At 42.2% G+C, this 13950-nt stretch overlaps 1 protein-coding gene across 9 annotated transcripts in view; it reads right to left on the minus strand.

Annotated features, from left to right (window-relative positions):
- SEPTIN11 (septin 11) overlaps positions 1-13950 on the minus strand; it is a 125314-nt gene that overhangs the window by 19751 nt on the left and 91613 nt on the right. For all 9 annotated transcript variants that reach the window (XM_014865578.3, XM_014865571.3, XM_044766183.2 and 6 more), the window contains exons 5-7: positions 7699-7885; positions 4358-4519; positions 81-177 (exon numbers count right to left, since the gene is read on the minus strand). In XM_014865578.3, the coding sequence (XP_014721064.3) occupies positions 81-177; positions 4358-4519; positions 7699-7885 (446 nt within the window). The remainder of the gene's footprint in view (positions 1-80; positions 178-4357; positions 4520-7698; positions 7886-13950) is intronic.

The following is a 13950-nucleotide window of genomic DNA, read 5'->3' on the forward strand; positions in this document are numbered from 1 at the left end:
CTCCCCAAAGAGGAAAGCCATGGGGACGGTCCCCACAGGGGTTAAATGTGGAAAATCCCTTCCCCAGGATGCACACATACCCTGCACCACACCCCACGGGTACTGCCTGGCCTTTGCCATCTTGTTGCCGATCTTCACCTCTTCAGTGCTGCCGACCACTGCAAAGGGGAGATGGACCTGCCAAGCAACACAAGGACAGAGAGCAGTTACCTTGCCCAGCCCTTGCCAAGACTGGTTCTCCACCTGCCTCTATTTTCTCCCACCCTCTGCAGGCCTCTACTTCACGGCAAGAGAAAATAGGGAGGGGGGAAGAGGCAGGAGATGCTGCAGCTCACGCAGGGTGGCTGGGGGTACCCTACCTCTCCTACAACCAAATACTGAACATTTGCTATGAGCTGGATTCAAGGAAACGGCATGAGTCTTTGCGACTATACACACTAATATATGTGGCTACTGAGCACTTGAAATGGGAGTGGTGGGATCAAGAAACTGAATTTTTAATTTTATTTACTTTTAACTAATTTACATCTAAATTAAAAAATGGAAGCAGTGTAAAATATTTTTCCCTTAAATAATTCCCAAAATTATTGTTTTGGTAGGACTGCATTTCACTTTGCTTCGAACTCAAATCTTCTAAAACAAGAAGAAGCAGTTTTGTCAATGTGGACGCAAACATTAAAAGAAAATCATCTTTTTGGTACTTATTTCACAGTGGAAAACTTTCAACTATGATAGGAGTGACTTGGGTATGCATCCAAATTGAGATGTACTGTAACTGTAAAATATACATTGGATTTCAAAGACTTACTATGAGAATATTTCATTAATAATTTTTATATTGATTGCATGTTGAAATGATAATATTTTGGATATATTGGGTTAAATAAGTTCTTCCTTTTTTTTTTGGTGAGGAAGATTGGCCCAGAGCTAACATGTGCTGCCAATCCTCCTCTTTTTGCTTGAGGAAGATTGTCTCTGAGCTAACATCTGTGCCAATCCTCCTCTATTTTGTAAGTGGGATGCCACCACAGTGTGGCCTGATGAGCAGTGTGTAGGTCCAGGCCCAGGATCAAACCTGCAAACCCTGGGCCATCAAAGCAGAGCACGGGAACTCAACCATGCCACCGGGCTGGACCTACTAAGTTCTTTAATGTGGCTACTAGAAAATTTTTAATTACTTCTGTGGCTTATATTATATTTCTATTGAATAGCACTGCTTTATTCAGGTGAACCCTCACAAAATTTAACTTGGAAATACACTGTAGCCCAAACTATTGGCCTGAGCCTTGCACCCAGACTTATCTCAAGCAGAGATGGTGTTCATGACACTTGACCGTTCCATGTTGGTTTATCTGGTAGCTATGGCTACAATCTGGAGGGAAAATAGTAGTTCCATCTTTTTCCTATTAGTATATGATAATAAGAGGATTTGAAATGGCTGCTCTGAGAATTATTATCTAGGGTTCTTTGATCCAGTGTTGTTCTACTACAGATAAGTTGAGAAAGAGAAGAATGTTTTAAACGATCCTCTCCCACCGAGAGCTTGGCATAGCCCTCAGCCCAGGTTGTCTAAGTTGCTTGAGGTATTTAAATTTTCTAGTTCATCTCATACTCTGTAGGAAGAAAAGAAAGTGCATTCTCTTTCTCAACCCTAAGTCTGAAACTGAAATGTGTTCTGTGAAGATACGGAGCAGTAGGACCCTCCTGGCCAACATTTTGCTGTAGCAACCAAGGCAACTGCCTTCTCCTCTCAAACTGAGTGACAGAGCAACCGCCAATGAAATCTGCTTTCCTCAGATTTCCACATATCGTGAGATTTCATCACCAGGAAATGTTTGCAATGAAGAGCCTAAAAGAACATTTCTTGGTAAAGAGCAAGATTAATTTGGGATCGTCAAAGATCTTCAGTTGAATTATCTGATAAAGAGAGAAAGAGAGCAGAAGTTCATGGGTATTTTCTTTGCAAGTTTAACACAAATTTCGTTTCATGACCATGCAAAATTATTTAAAAGGATGAGGAAGGGTATAAAGAGAAAATCAGATGATATTCATGCACAGCACTTCCTGAATTCCACCCTGACATCCCACATTGCAGTTCGACAGCAGAATGAGCGAGTGCCATCTCAGACCTAGCTTTTGACACTGCTATAAACAAGCACACTCCTCTGCCTGGGGGCAGTCAGCATAAAGGCCCTAGAGCCCAACTGCCTGGGTTCAAATCCCACCTCCACTGCTGACAGCTGTGCAGTCTGAGGTGCAAGGCTGCAGGTCCCTCATCTGTGAGGTGGGAATAATAATACGACCTACCCACGGGATTGTTATGAGGATGAAATGCAAAGACTCGAACAGTGCCTGGTGCATAGTAAATGCTCCATAAATGTAAAAAATGCCTGGTACTGCTATTACTACTCTTAATACCCATAACCAGAGAATTTTAGAGGTGGAAGAAATCTTACGTATTATCCAGTTTGATCCTGTATAGGAATTCCCTCCACGGTGTCTGCTCTTCTAAGCAGGTTGAAATAGAATCTGTTGTCCTCCACCCACTTGTGATAGGAACTCACTACCTCAATAACGTGTTTGTTGCACTGCAATGGTGCCAATCGTTACACTGTCTTCATACTGGCCCCAAACCCCTCCGCTCTTTTGGCCATCAGTTTTGGTTCTGTCTTTTGAATAAGTCGAGTCACTCTCCCTTATGACAACCTTCCTTTCAGGCCCCTCATGGCCATTTCCCAGGAAGAATCAGCTCTCCAGTTTCTTCTAGAGATTCCAGAGCCTTCACTCTCCCGGCCACAGGAGCATGACAGCCAGGGTGATCACACAGCTCAGAGTGTGACCAGACTAGGTCAGAGTGGAGCTGGACTGTCTCTGCATTAACGAGCTCCCTAAATTTGAAATTCATACAATAACAGCCCCAGAAAGGGGGAAAGTTACATTTGCTGCCAAAGTCCTAGTCATAATGGGATTAATTCAAGGGAGAAATTCCTCTCTCTATGATAACAGCCTTATAAGGGAAAATCCATAGGCTGAACTGAAGAAACGAGAAGCGGTTTTGTGGAATAACTCTGATCTCCTGAATTATGATGGCAAAAAACACAGGACTGGGACCAAGGGGCTGCAGTGAATTCTCAGTGCTGCTATCAACTGGATGGCTTTGACCGAGTCACCTAATTCTCTGGATGAGCCTCAGTATGACCCCTTTTCTCTGAAATGTCCAGAGTAGGCAAATCTACAGAGACAAGAAAGTAGATTGGTGGTTGCATACAGCTAGGATGGTTAGAGGGTTGACAGCTAAAAGGTACATGGTTTCTTTCTGGGGTGATGAAAGTGTTCTTAAAATTGATTGTGCCAATGGTTGCACAACTCTGTGAATATACTAAAAACCAACGAATTGTACAGTGTATCAATTATATCTCAATAAAACTTAATTTTTTTAAGTGTCATTAGTGCATTTAATAATGACTTGTTTAGACACAACTTTTCATGATCAGATCTTCGAAGGAAAGTAGGATATATGTCAACTTACCACAAATTTAAAAGTCTAGACTGACTTCCGCTGCCACCAGCACACTTTTGAATCAATTTTTTAGCATGCATTCAGGGAAGGTCAAGTTATTTAATAGCTTCTAATTACATTTCACTGAAGCTAACCTACAATTTCAACAAATTCCAAAAACCATCATTGGACATCAACTGTATGCAAGGAATGCTGTTTTTACAGAAGTTATGCATTCCTAAATGAAAAAGGATACGTATAGTCATTGTGGCCCGGAGATGAGCCACGGCTATGGGATTCACAAGGGAGCAGAGGGAAAGATTCAGGTGTCACCTGGCACAGTGGAGGTGCACCAGGACAGATGATAGCACAGCACCTGGATTTGCTGGAGCGTTAATCATTTCTCTCCTGACCAGTTCCTCCCTGAGTTGTGGAAATGATACCCTCAACTGTCAGTTTATCTAATGACTCAGGAAACAGGGGAGAAATAGAAAGGAAGGAAAGGCAAGAACCAATCACAGAAGCCAAAGTGAGGCAGGGGGACACTGGCACAAGCAAGCTTTAAGCTGCTTTCTATGAAATGGTGCTGGGCTGGCATTCCCTTCCCACAAGATTTGCTGTAGAAATCATAACTGTTAGAGCGAGAAGGAAATGTGAGGTCCTCTTGTCTAACTCTCCCATGTGACAGATGGAGAAATGGAGGAGCAGGGTGGTGAAGTGACTTGAGGTAGTGGCAGAGCTGGACCACAACTGAGGCTATTGGATTCCTGGTCCAGTGTTCTGGCCACTCTACAAGCTGCTACCAGGAAAAGCTTTCGAGAAAGTCACTGGTTGGTCCTTCCTTACTTGCAGACTTACACTCATGGTTGCATTAATCTCTGCCACCGTTTCTTCATCTGTGGGGAACTGATATATCTGGACTCCATTGCTGACTAGTTCACTCATGATCTTACTCTTGAATTTGTGCAATTCGTTCTTGGCAATGGTGTCAGCTTTTGCAATTATTGGAATGATGTTCACCTACAAAACAAACACATCCACTTTTACACAATTCCAACATAAGAAAAATAATTAGATGAATAAAACATAGCACACAAATAAAAACTGTAAAACTGCACTTAAAAAATAGAGATGACATTGAGAATTGGACTTTCTACCTAAATGCACAATTAACAAGATACGGGATAATCTTTTCGTTCCATCTGCGAACACTTTTACTTCCTCCCATTCGGCACTGAAAGCATACTTGTAATTTCCTCTTCTGTGCCACCTCATTCTTCTTTACAGAGTAAGAGGAAGTGTTACTCTACGACAAATAGCGATAGCAAAGAGGGCCTATTCTTTGAATAACCAACCACTCCTTTAGACCCCCTCTTAGCTCCTTTAGGAGCTTGATTTTTGCATGTTCCTAACAGTATAATAACAAAGTTTTTGTTACTTAGAATAGTGGAACATTCAGCTGTATGCAGGATAACATCCTTTCTTTCTTCTGATGACCTGAAAACTGCTAGGAGAGAAGAACCAAAGTATTAACCAAAACAAAAATAGTCTCACCAACTTTTAAATTTTTTAAAATCACACCAACTAATTCTTTCGAACACCAGCTTCTATCACATTACTCCTTCATGCCAGAAGGAAACCTAGTGTCAAAGGCCAGGCTTACTTTTACAGCATTGATTACAAAGGCCAGGGAGAACTCAGCGTATGACAACAACGGCAGAAAGCCCAGAATGAGAGCCTTGAGTGCAGGACCCAAACCCAAGGTGGGATATTCTTCTCCCAACGTCCCCCAGCACTGTCCACAGGACATATTTTTTAAAATTCATTTTTAAAGATTAACTGTGTTCCATTCGCTGGTAGGTACAGAGGTTTCAATAAGATGCTACTGACATCTGACGCCTGGGACCATGCTCTCCACCCAGCTCAGGTGAAAAGGAAGTGGGCTCGATGAGAAAGCAGTCCTGGCCAAAGAGGAGAGTCTTCAGGCAGGTTTTCCGGGTCATGTCTGCATTTCTTTGCTTCTCTTTTTATCCCAAGAGCCAAATTCAAAATCCTTGATAAACCAGAATGAGAAGACAGGCTGATAGAAAAATCTATTCTTCCTCTTCCTCTACCTCACTCCTAAGCCCATCATGCTTGGGCTTCCTCCACAAGCTGCAGACTAAGATAAACAGCACTGACACTGGGGAAATGTTTGGGTCAGGACCTCAGGAACAGAAAACTTCCCTGTTGTTCTTACTGGCTTCTTCTGTACACGTTTAGTATTCGGCTAATATCGACATAGACAAACGGCAGAGGCTCACTGTCTCCTGGCCAATTTGATCAGAGCAGACAGACAAACAAGCAATTTAGATTTAACATCCTTTTCCTAGGTGGCAGGTGCCTGAAAATCTTTTCTGAAATTATCACACATTTGCCTTAACTCTTCACTGGTAGAAACAAAGCTCTGACAGTACTGTTTTCAGACGCTCCCTACCACTCACTGCAACCCTACAACGAGATCGGCTCTCTGAGAGCGGTTTAACCTGCTTTGTGATCATTTTTTTAATTAGCTGTGTCTGTTTTGCCTTATTTTCTTTTCCTTTTTAAGTCAACTCTATTTCACATAACCCTATTGTTGGATATTGGCCTGGCTCGGTCTACAAACTCAGTGAGGAAGCCACTCTCCTCTCCTCCTTTCTCAGCCCTGCTTTCAAGGACGTGAGGGCACAGGGAGCTGCCTCACTGCCCAGGATCCCTCCACCGGCCATGGCTAACTGCAGCTGAGTCAAAGGAGATGAAGAAGGGTTTCTCTTCATCCTGCCAACAGTACCCCAGCTGCGGTAATCCTTTGAGGCCGTTAGAATATTCTCTGTAAACCAATGCTGTGCGCGCGCTGGAAGTCTGAGGAGGCGGGCTCTGCCTCAGCCACTGCAGGCCCTTTGTAGGCCGGTTCAGACAGAGGCCCTGGGGACAGGCTGATCTTCTCAGCGTTCTCTCACTATTGTGCCCCTCTGGAGAGAAAGCATCTTTTAATCAGTGTTGTTTGGACAGAAAATATCACCAGCAAAGCCCTCTAAAGATGAGAAGACATTTTATTGAACTCAAAAGGAGGTTAGAATCGAAGAGAAAATACCAGAGCTTAATTTTGTGGTGGTTCTTGTTGCCATTGGCTGCTTCCTTATTTCAGAATGTATTGTCTTCCACTTCTTTCAAAATGGAAAATCAAATTAATTGTGAAGCAGATCACCAAATGTTATCAGACTTATCAGGCTCTTCCTCCAAATGTAGTTACAGAGAGGTTATAAAAGTGGAAAGCTCAGAGGTCAAACTGGAACTCAGACTTTCCTTCTGTTGAACACACGGGTGCAGTTCGGTTTTAAAATCTAAGAAGCTGGACCATCCTTATTACATAGAAAAAAAATTGAGTTTTTTTTTTTCATTCTAAATTTCAAATTAAAACCAAACCTCTAAAAACCTTTCAGAGAGAGATTTAAAGAAAGTTTTTAAGAAAATCAATCATGAATTATAGTTCAATCTCCCCAAATTTAACCCTTCCTATGACCGCTTAGGTGTCTCCACTACATAATCCCCAACCTTCAACAGAACATACGCTGGTGCTAATTTAAGAGCTAAAAATACTTCGCAACAAGCTATGTGGTTTTGTTTATTTGTTTTGTTTTGTTTTGTTGTATCCTAACACCCAGAGAGGTTTTGAAGCATTTTTCTCAAAGTGCTAAACCCTATGGTTCTGTAAACCAGAAAAAACCAATTATGGGCTTGGGGGCGGGGGAGGGATGAGCAGGTGGAACACAGAGGATTCTTGGGGCAGTGAACCTGCTCTGGTGGACACTGTAACGATGGATCACGTCACTATAAATTTGTCTTTAAATCCACAGAATGCACAACATACAGTGAACCCTCATGTGGAATATGGACTCTGGATGATTATGATGTATCAACATTAGAACAAATGTACCACTCTGGTGGGGGATGTTGATAATGGGGGAGGCTGTGCATGTGTGGGGGCAGGGGGTATATGGGAAATCCCTGTACCTCCCTCTTAATTTTGCTTTGAACCTAAAACTGCTCTAAAAAGTGTTTTTAGAATAAAACAAAACAAAAAACCAAAGTACACTGAGAGCAGAGAATAAACTGGGGCCTTGGGATAAAGGGGAGCTAAAAGAAGGGTGGATGGTAAGCAGAGCAGCAGTGAGTACCTTACTGTCGAGCTTTTTCATGGTGACCAGGTCCAGGGACTTCAGAGAATGGCCAGTAGGGGCAATGAAGTAGAGGCACGCGTGGACCCTGGTGTCGTGGTAGTTGAAGAGAGAACGTTTGATCTTCAGTTCCTCTTGCAAGTAGGCCTCAAATTGGGCATCAATATATTCCACTATCGGCTTATAGCTAGAATGCAGAAGAAGGTTTTTAAAAACACATTTTCAAAGCAGCATGTTTGTCGTCTCAAACCTCTTTCTCAGTTCAGCGTGGCACAGTCCTCCAGAACAGTCTTCAGTGGCTCCCTCTTCCCTAAGAGCTAAAGCCCAAGCTCCTCACCTCGGTACCCCATGCCTTCCGGCATTTCTCCAGGCTCGTCTCTCCCCCTCCCTCCCTGCCTTTCTGCCCCAGCAAGGCACCAGCCCGTGGAGCGGCCCCACCCAGCAAGTTCTCACCTGCCCCTAGCTGGAACAGTCTTCTTTCTATTCTCCTGGCTAACATTCATCCTTTGAAACAGAGATTATACATATGTGGAGCACGCTGTCACTGCCCCCACGGCACCCATGAAGATACTGCTAAGAGGTTGTGGCATTCTTTCCTGCTGGGCCAAAACTGAGCCTCGAAATCTGTCCCAGTGAAGTGACTCTGACGGGCTCTACCAACTGACTGCATTGATGCACAAAATGAAACTGTCTGTGATTTCAGGATACGGCCTCACCACCTGCTGGGAGCTCTTCCCCGGTGCTTTGCCCTGTGCCTCCAGAGACGAGGAATCTGTGCTCTCATAAAGCCCTGTGCACATTCCATAACTTCATCCATCAACTGAAGTGACTGCACTATTTTGATCTTAAAGATTCCTTCCGATTCTAAAATTCTATGATTTGAAGGTAAACTCTGTAACCCTCTCTTCTCACCAAATCGTAATTCAAATCTGTTTTGGATAATTAGGTATGATTCTATTAACTGACCATAAACACAAGCATTAGGAGCATATTAGGAATACATATTCAATAAACCACATGTTCTCCAGGGATGAACGTGGACATTAGGTCACCGTGGAAAAGCCATGAACCCTTTCAGGTCTCCAAGGGGACTACTCAGAAGTCAGCGTCAGCAGCAATGAGACTGGTCTCTTAGGGATGCAATGAGTTAACTCTCCCCAAACTTACCACCTTGCTGGGGAATGATTTAAGCTTTAAGAAAAATAAAAACCTTTCAACACTCAACTCCCTGACCCATAAATTAAACTGAAATTCTTGAAAGGGAACTATAAATCTTTTATAACGATGACAACCCTAAGAGAATGCCCTAAGAGAAAAAAAAAAAAAAAAAAAACCTAAAAACAAAACAAAACATCAAATTTATGACCAAAACCAAAAGCAATCAAAAAAAAAAATTTTTTTCTGAGGAAGATTAGCCCTGAGCTAACTGCTGCCAATCCTCCTCTTTTTGCTGAAGAAGACTGGCCCTGAGCTAACATTCATGCCCATTTTTCTCTACTTTATATGTGGGACGCCGACCACAACATGGTGTGCCGAGCGGTGCCATGTCCGCACTCTGGATCTGAACCGGCGAACCCCGAACAGCCAAGAAGCGGAACGTGTGCACTTAACCACTGCGCCACTGGGCCAGCCCCTAGAAAAAAGTTTTTGATGATATTTTGCCTTGGTGGTTTATCGCAAGCCATTGATTCAATTAGAGCAAACCCTCTAGAGATTTAAAGAAAAGGTAGAATGTGCCTCAGCAATAATAGTTCTAAATATGAAAACAGAAATCCCAATAAATTCCAATAGAAAGGATGAGCAAGCGGTAAGATTCTTCTATGCTTTCCAATTTTAAAATACTGGCAGGTATTACATAACAATAGCAATGATCATTATTATTATAGGATAGTCATATAGAATGGTGGTTAGAAGCATGGATTCAAACCAGATCGCCTAAAACCAAACTCCAACTCCACAACTTACTAGCTATGTGATTTTGGGCAAGTTACTAAACCTGTGTGTCTCGATGTCCTCATGGGTAAATCTGATATAGTATATCATAGAGCTATCATGACAAATAAGTGAGCAAATATATGTAAAAGGCTAGCACATAAAAGTAAGATATCACTTTCATAGTGATATAATAAACAAAAAATAATATAATCAACAAATAAGAGAAAGGCAAGCCTGACTTTAAAAAAGACAAAAAAAAAAAAAAAAAAGGAACTTAGAATCACCTGGCTCCGGGGTAACCATTCAGCTACTGAGCTCCTGCCCTGCAGGGAAGTGGACCAGGCCGCTGCAGTGAGGTCCACCCATGCCCTGTCAGCCCGGGGCCTGACCCTTCCGTCTCCTGACACTGAGAATGTGTTTGGGCAATCAGGGTCCTTTCGCAGCACCCTCTTCACCCCAAGGAGAGGAAAAGCAGCTCACAAGCAGCCATTCCTTCCTGCCTCCCCAGTTCCTGACTTAGAGGTTCTCCGCACCCCCTCCCCAACAGTGGTCCAAGTCTGTTTCTTTCTGTTAATTTCCCTTTTTGCTTCTGGTTTGATTCTGATCCTCAAAGATTACAGGAGGCATAACATCTCTTCTTTTCCAGTGAGGAACGCTTTCTGCCCTGGAGTCAATATAGCCAGAGATCTTTTGTTCTCTTACATCTCAGGCTTCATCTGCCTCCCGGTTAGACAGTTCTGGCCAGTCTTTCAATCTCCTTCTTTTTCCTCTATGTGGTCTCCCTGGAAGACCATTTATTCTCTTGTTTCACTTACCATCTATCTGATGATGATTCACAAATCTCTACTTCCCACTCAGATCTTTCACCCAAGTTTCAGACCCATGCGTCCAACTACTTACCAGATATTTCCATTTGCTCTTCTAACTAAATGTGTTCAAAATCAAACTCCATCTGACCCGCGAACGCACACTCCCCTATGTTCCTTAGCACGGTGAATGGCACCTCCATCCACCACCAAGCCAGAACCCTGGTATTCAACCCAGAGACCTCGTCTCTGACCTCCCACACACAATCAAGCATGAAATCCCATCAATTTTACCTTCTATATCATTATTAACAAATAAAAGAAATGTATTCCAGGAAAGCTATTTACCAAAATCACTATTCCCTGTGTTCAAGATTTAATTACGTTGATGAAACAGTTTCTTGATGAATAACAAGTCAGCCAAGTGGTTTTGTACTCCCCTTCATAATCCTTTAAACAAATTCTCTGCTCCTCTCTCCTACTCCTTTCCACTTCTTATCTACAGTCACAGTCATAAAGATAAAGAAGCTTAATCCCAATTTTGCTTTTTGCTAGTTTCCATTCTTACGGAAAGGACACCCATTTATATTCTGTTTGGCCAATTCAAAGTTCTCTGGATTGTAAGCACATCCAGCAGAAGAAAGCAGGGGAGGGCAGATCAAATCTAGCCCGTACACTTTCACATAATTTCCTTTAAGACATGGGGATATTCCTTTTTACCCACCACTCATTTTTTTCATATATCTCCAGCCATAAAAAACACCATAAAATGACAGAGGTTGACCCTAAAATTGATGGACAGAAAAATTTTATACGATGTTTTCTATCTACCCAAGCTACCCACTGATCATTCTTGCAAAATAGCCAAAGCCATCATTCAGGGACTGACTCTCCATTTTATATATGACCAGATGCCTACCATATATTTTCTCTACCTTGCTATCTGTTAGTCAAAGTTAGTTTTCCTTATCTCTCAACTACCTCCACCAGAAAGTGTGATAAGAATAGAGCTTAAAGACCAAATAGTCTACTTCACTACCATTTTATAACTCTGATAAAGATCTGTGAGTTTGGATTCTCTCTCAGTGGATTTCAATCATCCACGCTTTTCAGGGCTAAGTATCATTACAGTTAGTGATATGCCATTGACATGCATTCTCCCATCTCCCAAATGTAGGGCAAACAAATTATTCTATTTCCAATTCTACAGCAAAACTTGGTTTCCCTTCTTCTCCAGATCCCTTTCCTTCTTTTTTTTTTTAGGAAGATTAGCCCTGAGCTAACATCTGCCACCAATCCTCCTCTTTTTTGCTGAGGAAGATTGGCCCTGGGCTAACATCTGTGCCCATCTTCCTCTACTTTATATGTGGGATGCCTACCACAGCATGGCTTGACAAGCAGTGTATAGGTCTCCACCTGGGATCCGAACTGGTGAACCCCGGGCCTCTGAAGTGGAACGTGCAAACTTAACTGCTGCACCACTAGGCCAGACACCTCCCCTGCCTTCTTCACTGATGAGGACAGACAGCAAAGCAGGGAAGGTCTTAAACCACAAAGAGTTAATCATGCTATTAAACATAACAGGAAATCTTACCAGAGTCTCTTCCTGCCTCCTTCTAGCTAGCCTGGTCCCAGGCAGATAATGATGCAGGAATGCTGACATGTCCAAAGCCTACATAAACAAACTGGGACATTCTTGAAGTCTTGCATCGATGGCAGAAAAGCTTGCCTAATCCCCAAAGTAGTAAAAATAATCATGGGTCTAAAGAAACACCACATCCCTTCCCATACGGTTACATATCAATGCAAAAATCCATATCCCACTTCCAATTTTTGGATGGAAGCATGGGCTGTCTAAATAACTATTTTAAATAATAATCATTGTGGTTTATAGTCAAGAGTGTCAACAATGCCTTCTGGGGCACAGAGTTCTAAATGCCACTTAAAGAGGTTATGCAACAGCTGTCAAGAAATTTCAGAAGAAAAAATATTTGGTATCTAGGTTAGGTTAATATCACACTTCCTCTCTTCTAAGTCTCCTTGGAAACTATTATTTGAACCAAATGAGTCAGATAATTTCTTAAAGAGGCCTCCAGCTGCAAATATGAGGATTGGCATCGTATAGGGCACCTGCTATTCAGTACCGGGAGTGAAAACCCACCAGCCTGAGAGACAGTCCCATTCAGAGGAGAAGCAACAACTTAGTGGCAGCGCTGAGACATTGACTCTGAGCTGGAACAGCACATGGAATCTTAGCAGCAAGATGCTGGAAGTCAGCTCTCATTCCTGCAAGAAGGGATCCTGAAAAGGCCCAGTTGCTGTCTTCCAATCATGGAGTGCACAAGCATCCCTAACCCCGGGGAGAAAGCTGTGCAGATCGCAGGTGGAGATACGCGGCGCTCCCAGGGTGCACTGCGATCGTGCAATGACCAGGAGACGCCGGTGGTCTCCCTGCCTCCCACAATGCACCTGTGCTCTTTTTTTCTTGTCGCTAGGTTTTCTCTTGTCTATTTCACTAGGCATTACAAACAGCCTTCAGGCAGTAATGTCTCCATCGCTCCTTGGCATTGAGGCCATAAATTAAGAGCAACTGCTCAGCTGCAGGACAGCCTGGCTGTCCCTCACTCCAACACAATGTACAGATAGTCCATTTTGACAGATGCAAAATAAAATCTTTCTCACTATATCCAACAATTGCTCCTGTTGTTACAGGACAATGTTTACTGACAAACATTTAAATTGCTCTATAGATAAAATAGAGCTCAGTGCTCAGCTAGAGAATAAATTAAATATTTCTCTGTCATTACTATGATGCTCAAATATATCAGGGATAGTTAAAATGTATCTAGGCAATATATATTTCTATATAAAAGTGGTTCGAGTTCCTCTTCATAAAACACATGCATATAACATACCCAATTTTGAGGAAAATGGAAAAAAAAAAAAATCCTGGCACTAATGAAGTTTCTGAGCCCTAAGCAAATATATCATAATTTATTGATTTGGTGTTTTATTCCCATAAAGCTGTCAACTACACAAAAAAATGTCTCTGGAAGCCCCCTTATGGAATGATCTTTGGGCCTGGGAGTTTTATTTTAACTTCCTCAAACTTCTTTTGAGAATGAACATAAGATTTAAATAGTCATAGGGCATTTGAAGTTGAGATTGATGAATAGGATGGGTGATCCTGAGAAGGAGTGTGAACGATATTTGGGGACTGAGATTAACATATGGGTGTACACCAGGAAATTTTAGGGATTAACAACTTCCCTCAAATAAGGGCATACAGCAATTCAGAGGAAAGAGCCAAATTTACTTGGCTTTATAAATTGAGGATGTGAGTTTTATCAAAATAAAACCCTTACTATATTATTTTATAATTAGATCATCAAGATTATATAAACCAGTTTAGAATGAATACGTAAGATTGACTTAGAGCTAGCAGTTTCTATCTACGTACAAACTATTGGACCAAAATTCTGAAAAAATATTTTATTTCTTAAGCAGGTTA

This window comes from Equus asinus, chromosome 3 (assembly GCF_041296235.1).
Source record: "Equus asinus isolate D_3611 breed Donkey chromosome 3, EquAss-T2T_v2, whole genome shotgun sequence".
Taxonomy (NCBI): domain Eukaryota; kingdom Metazoa; phylum Chordata; class Mammalia; order Perissodactyla; family Equidae; genus Equus; species Equus asinus.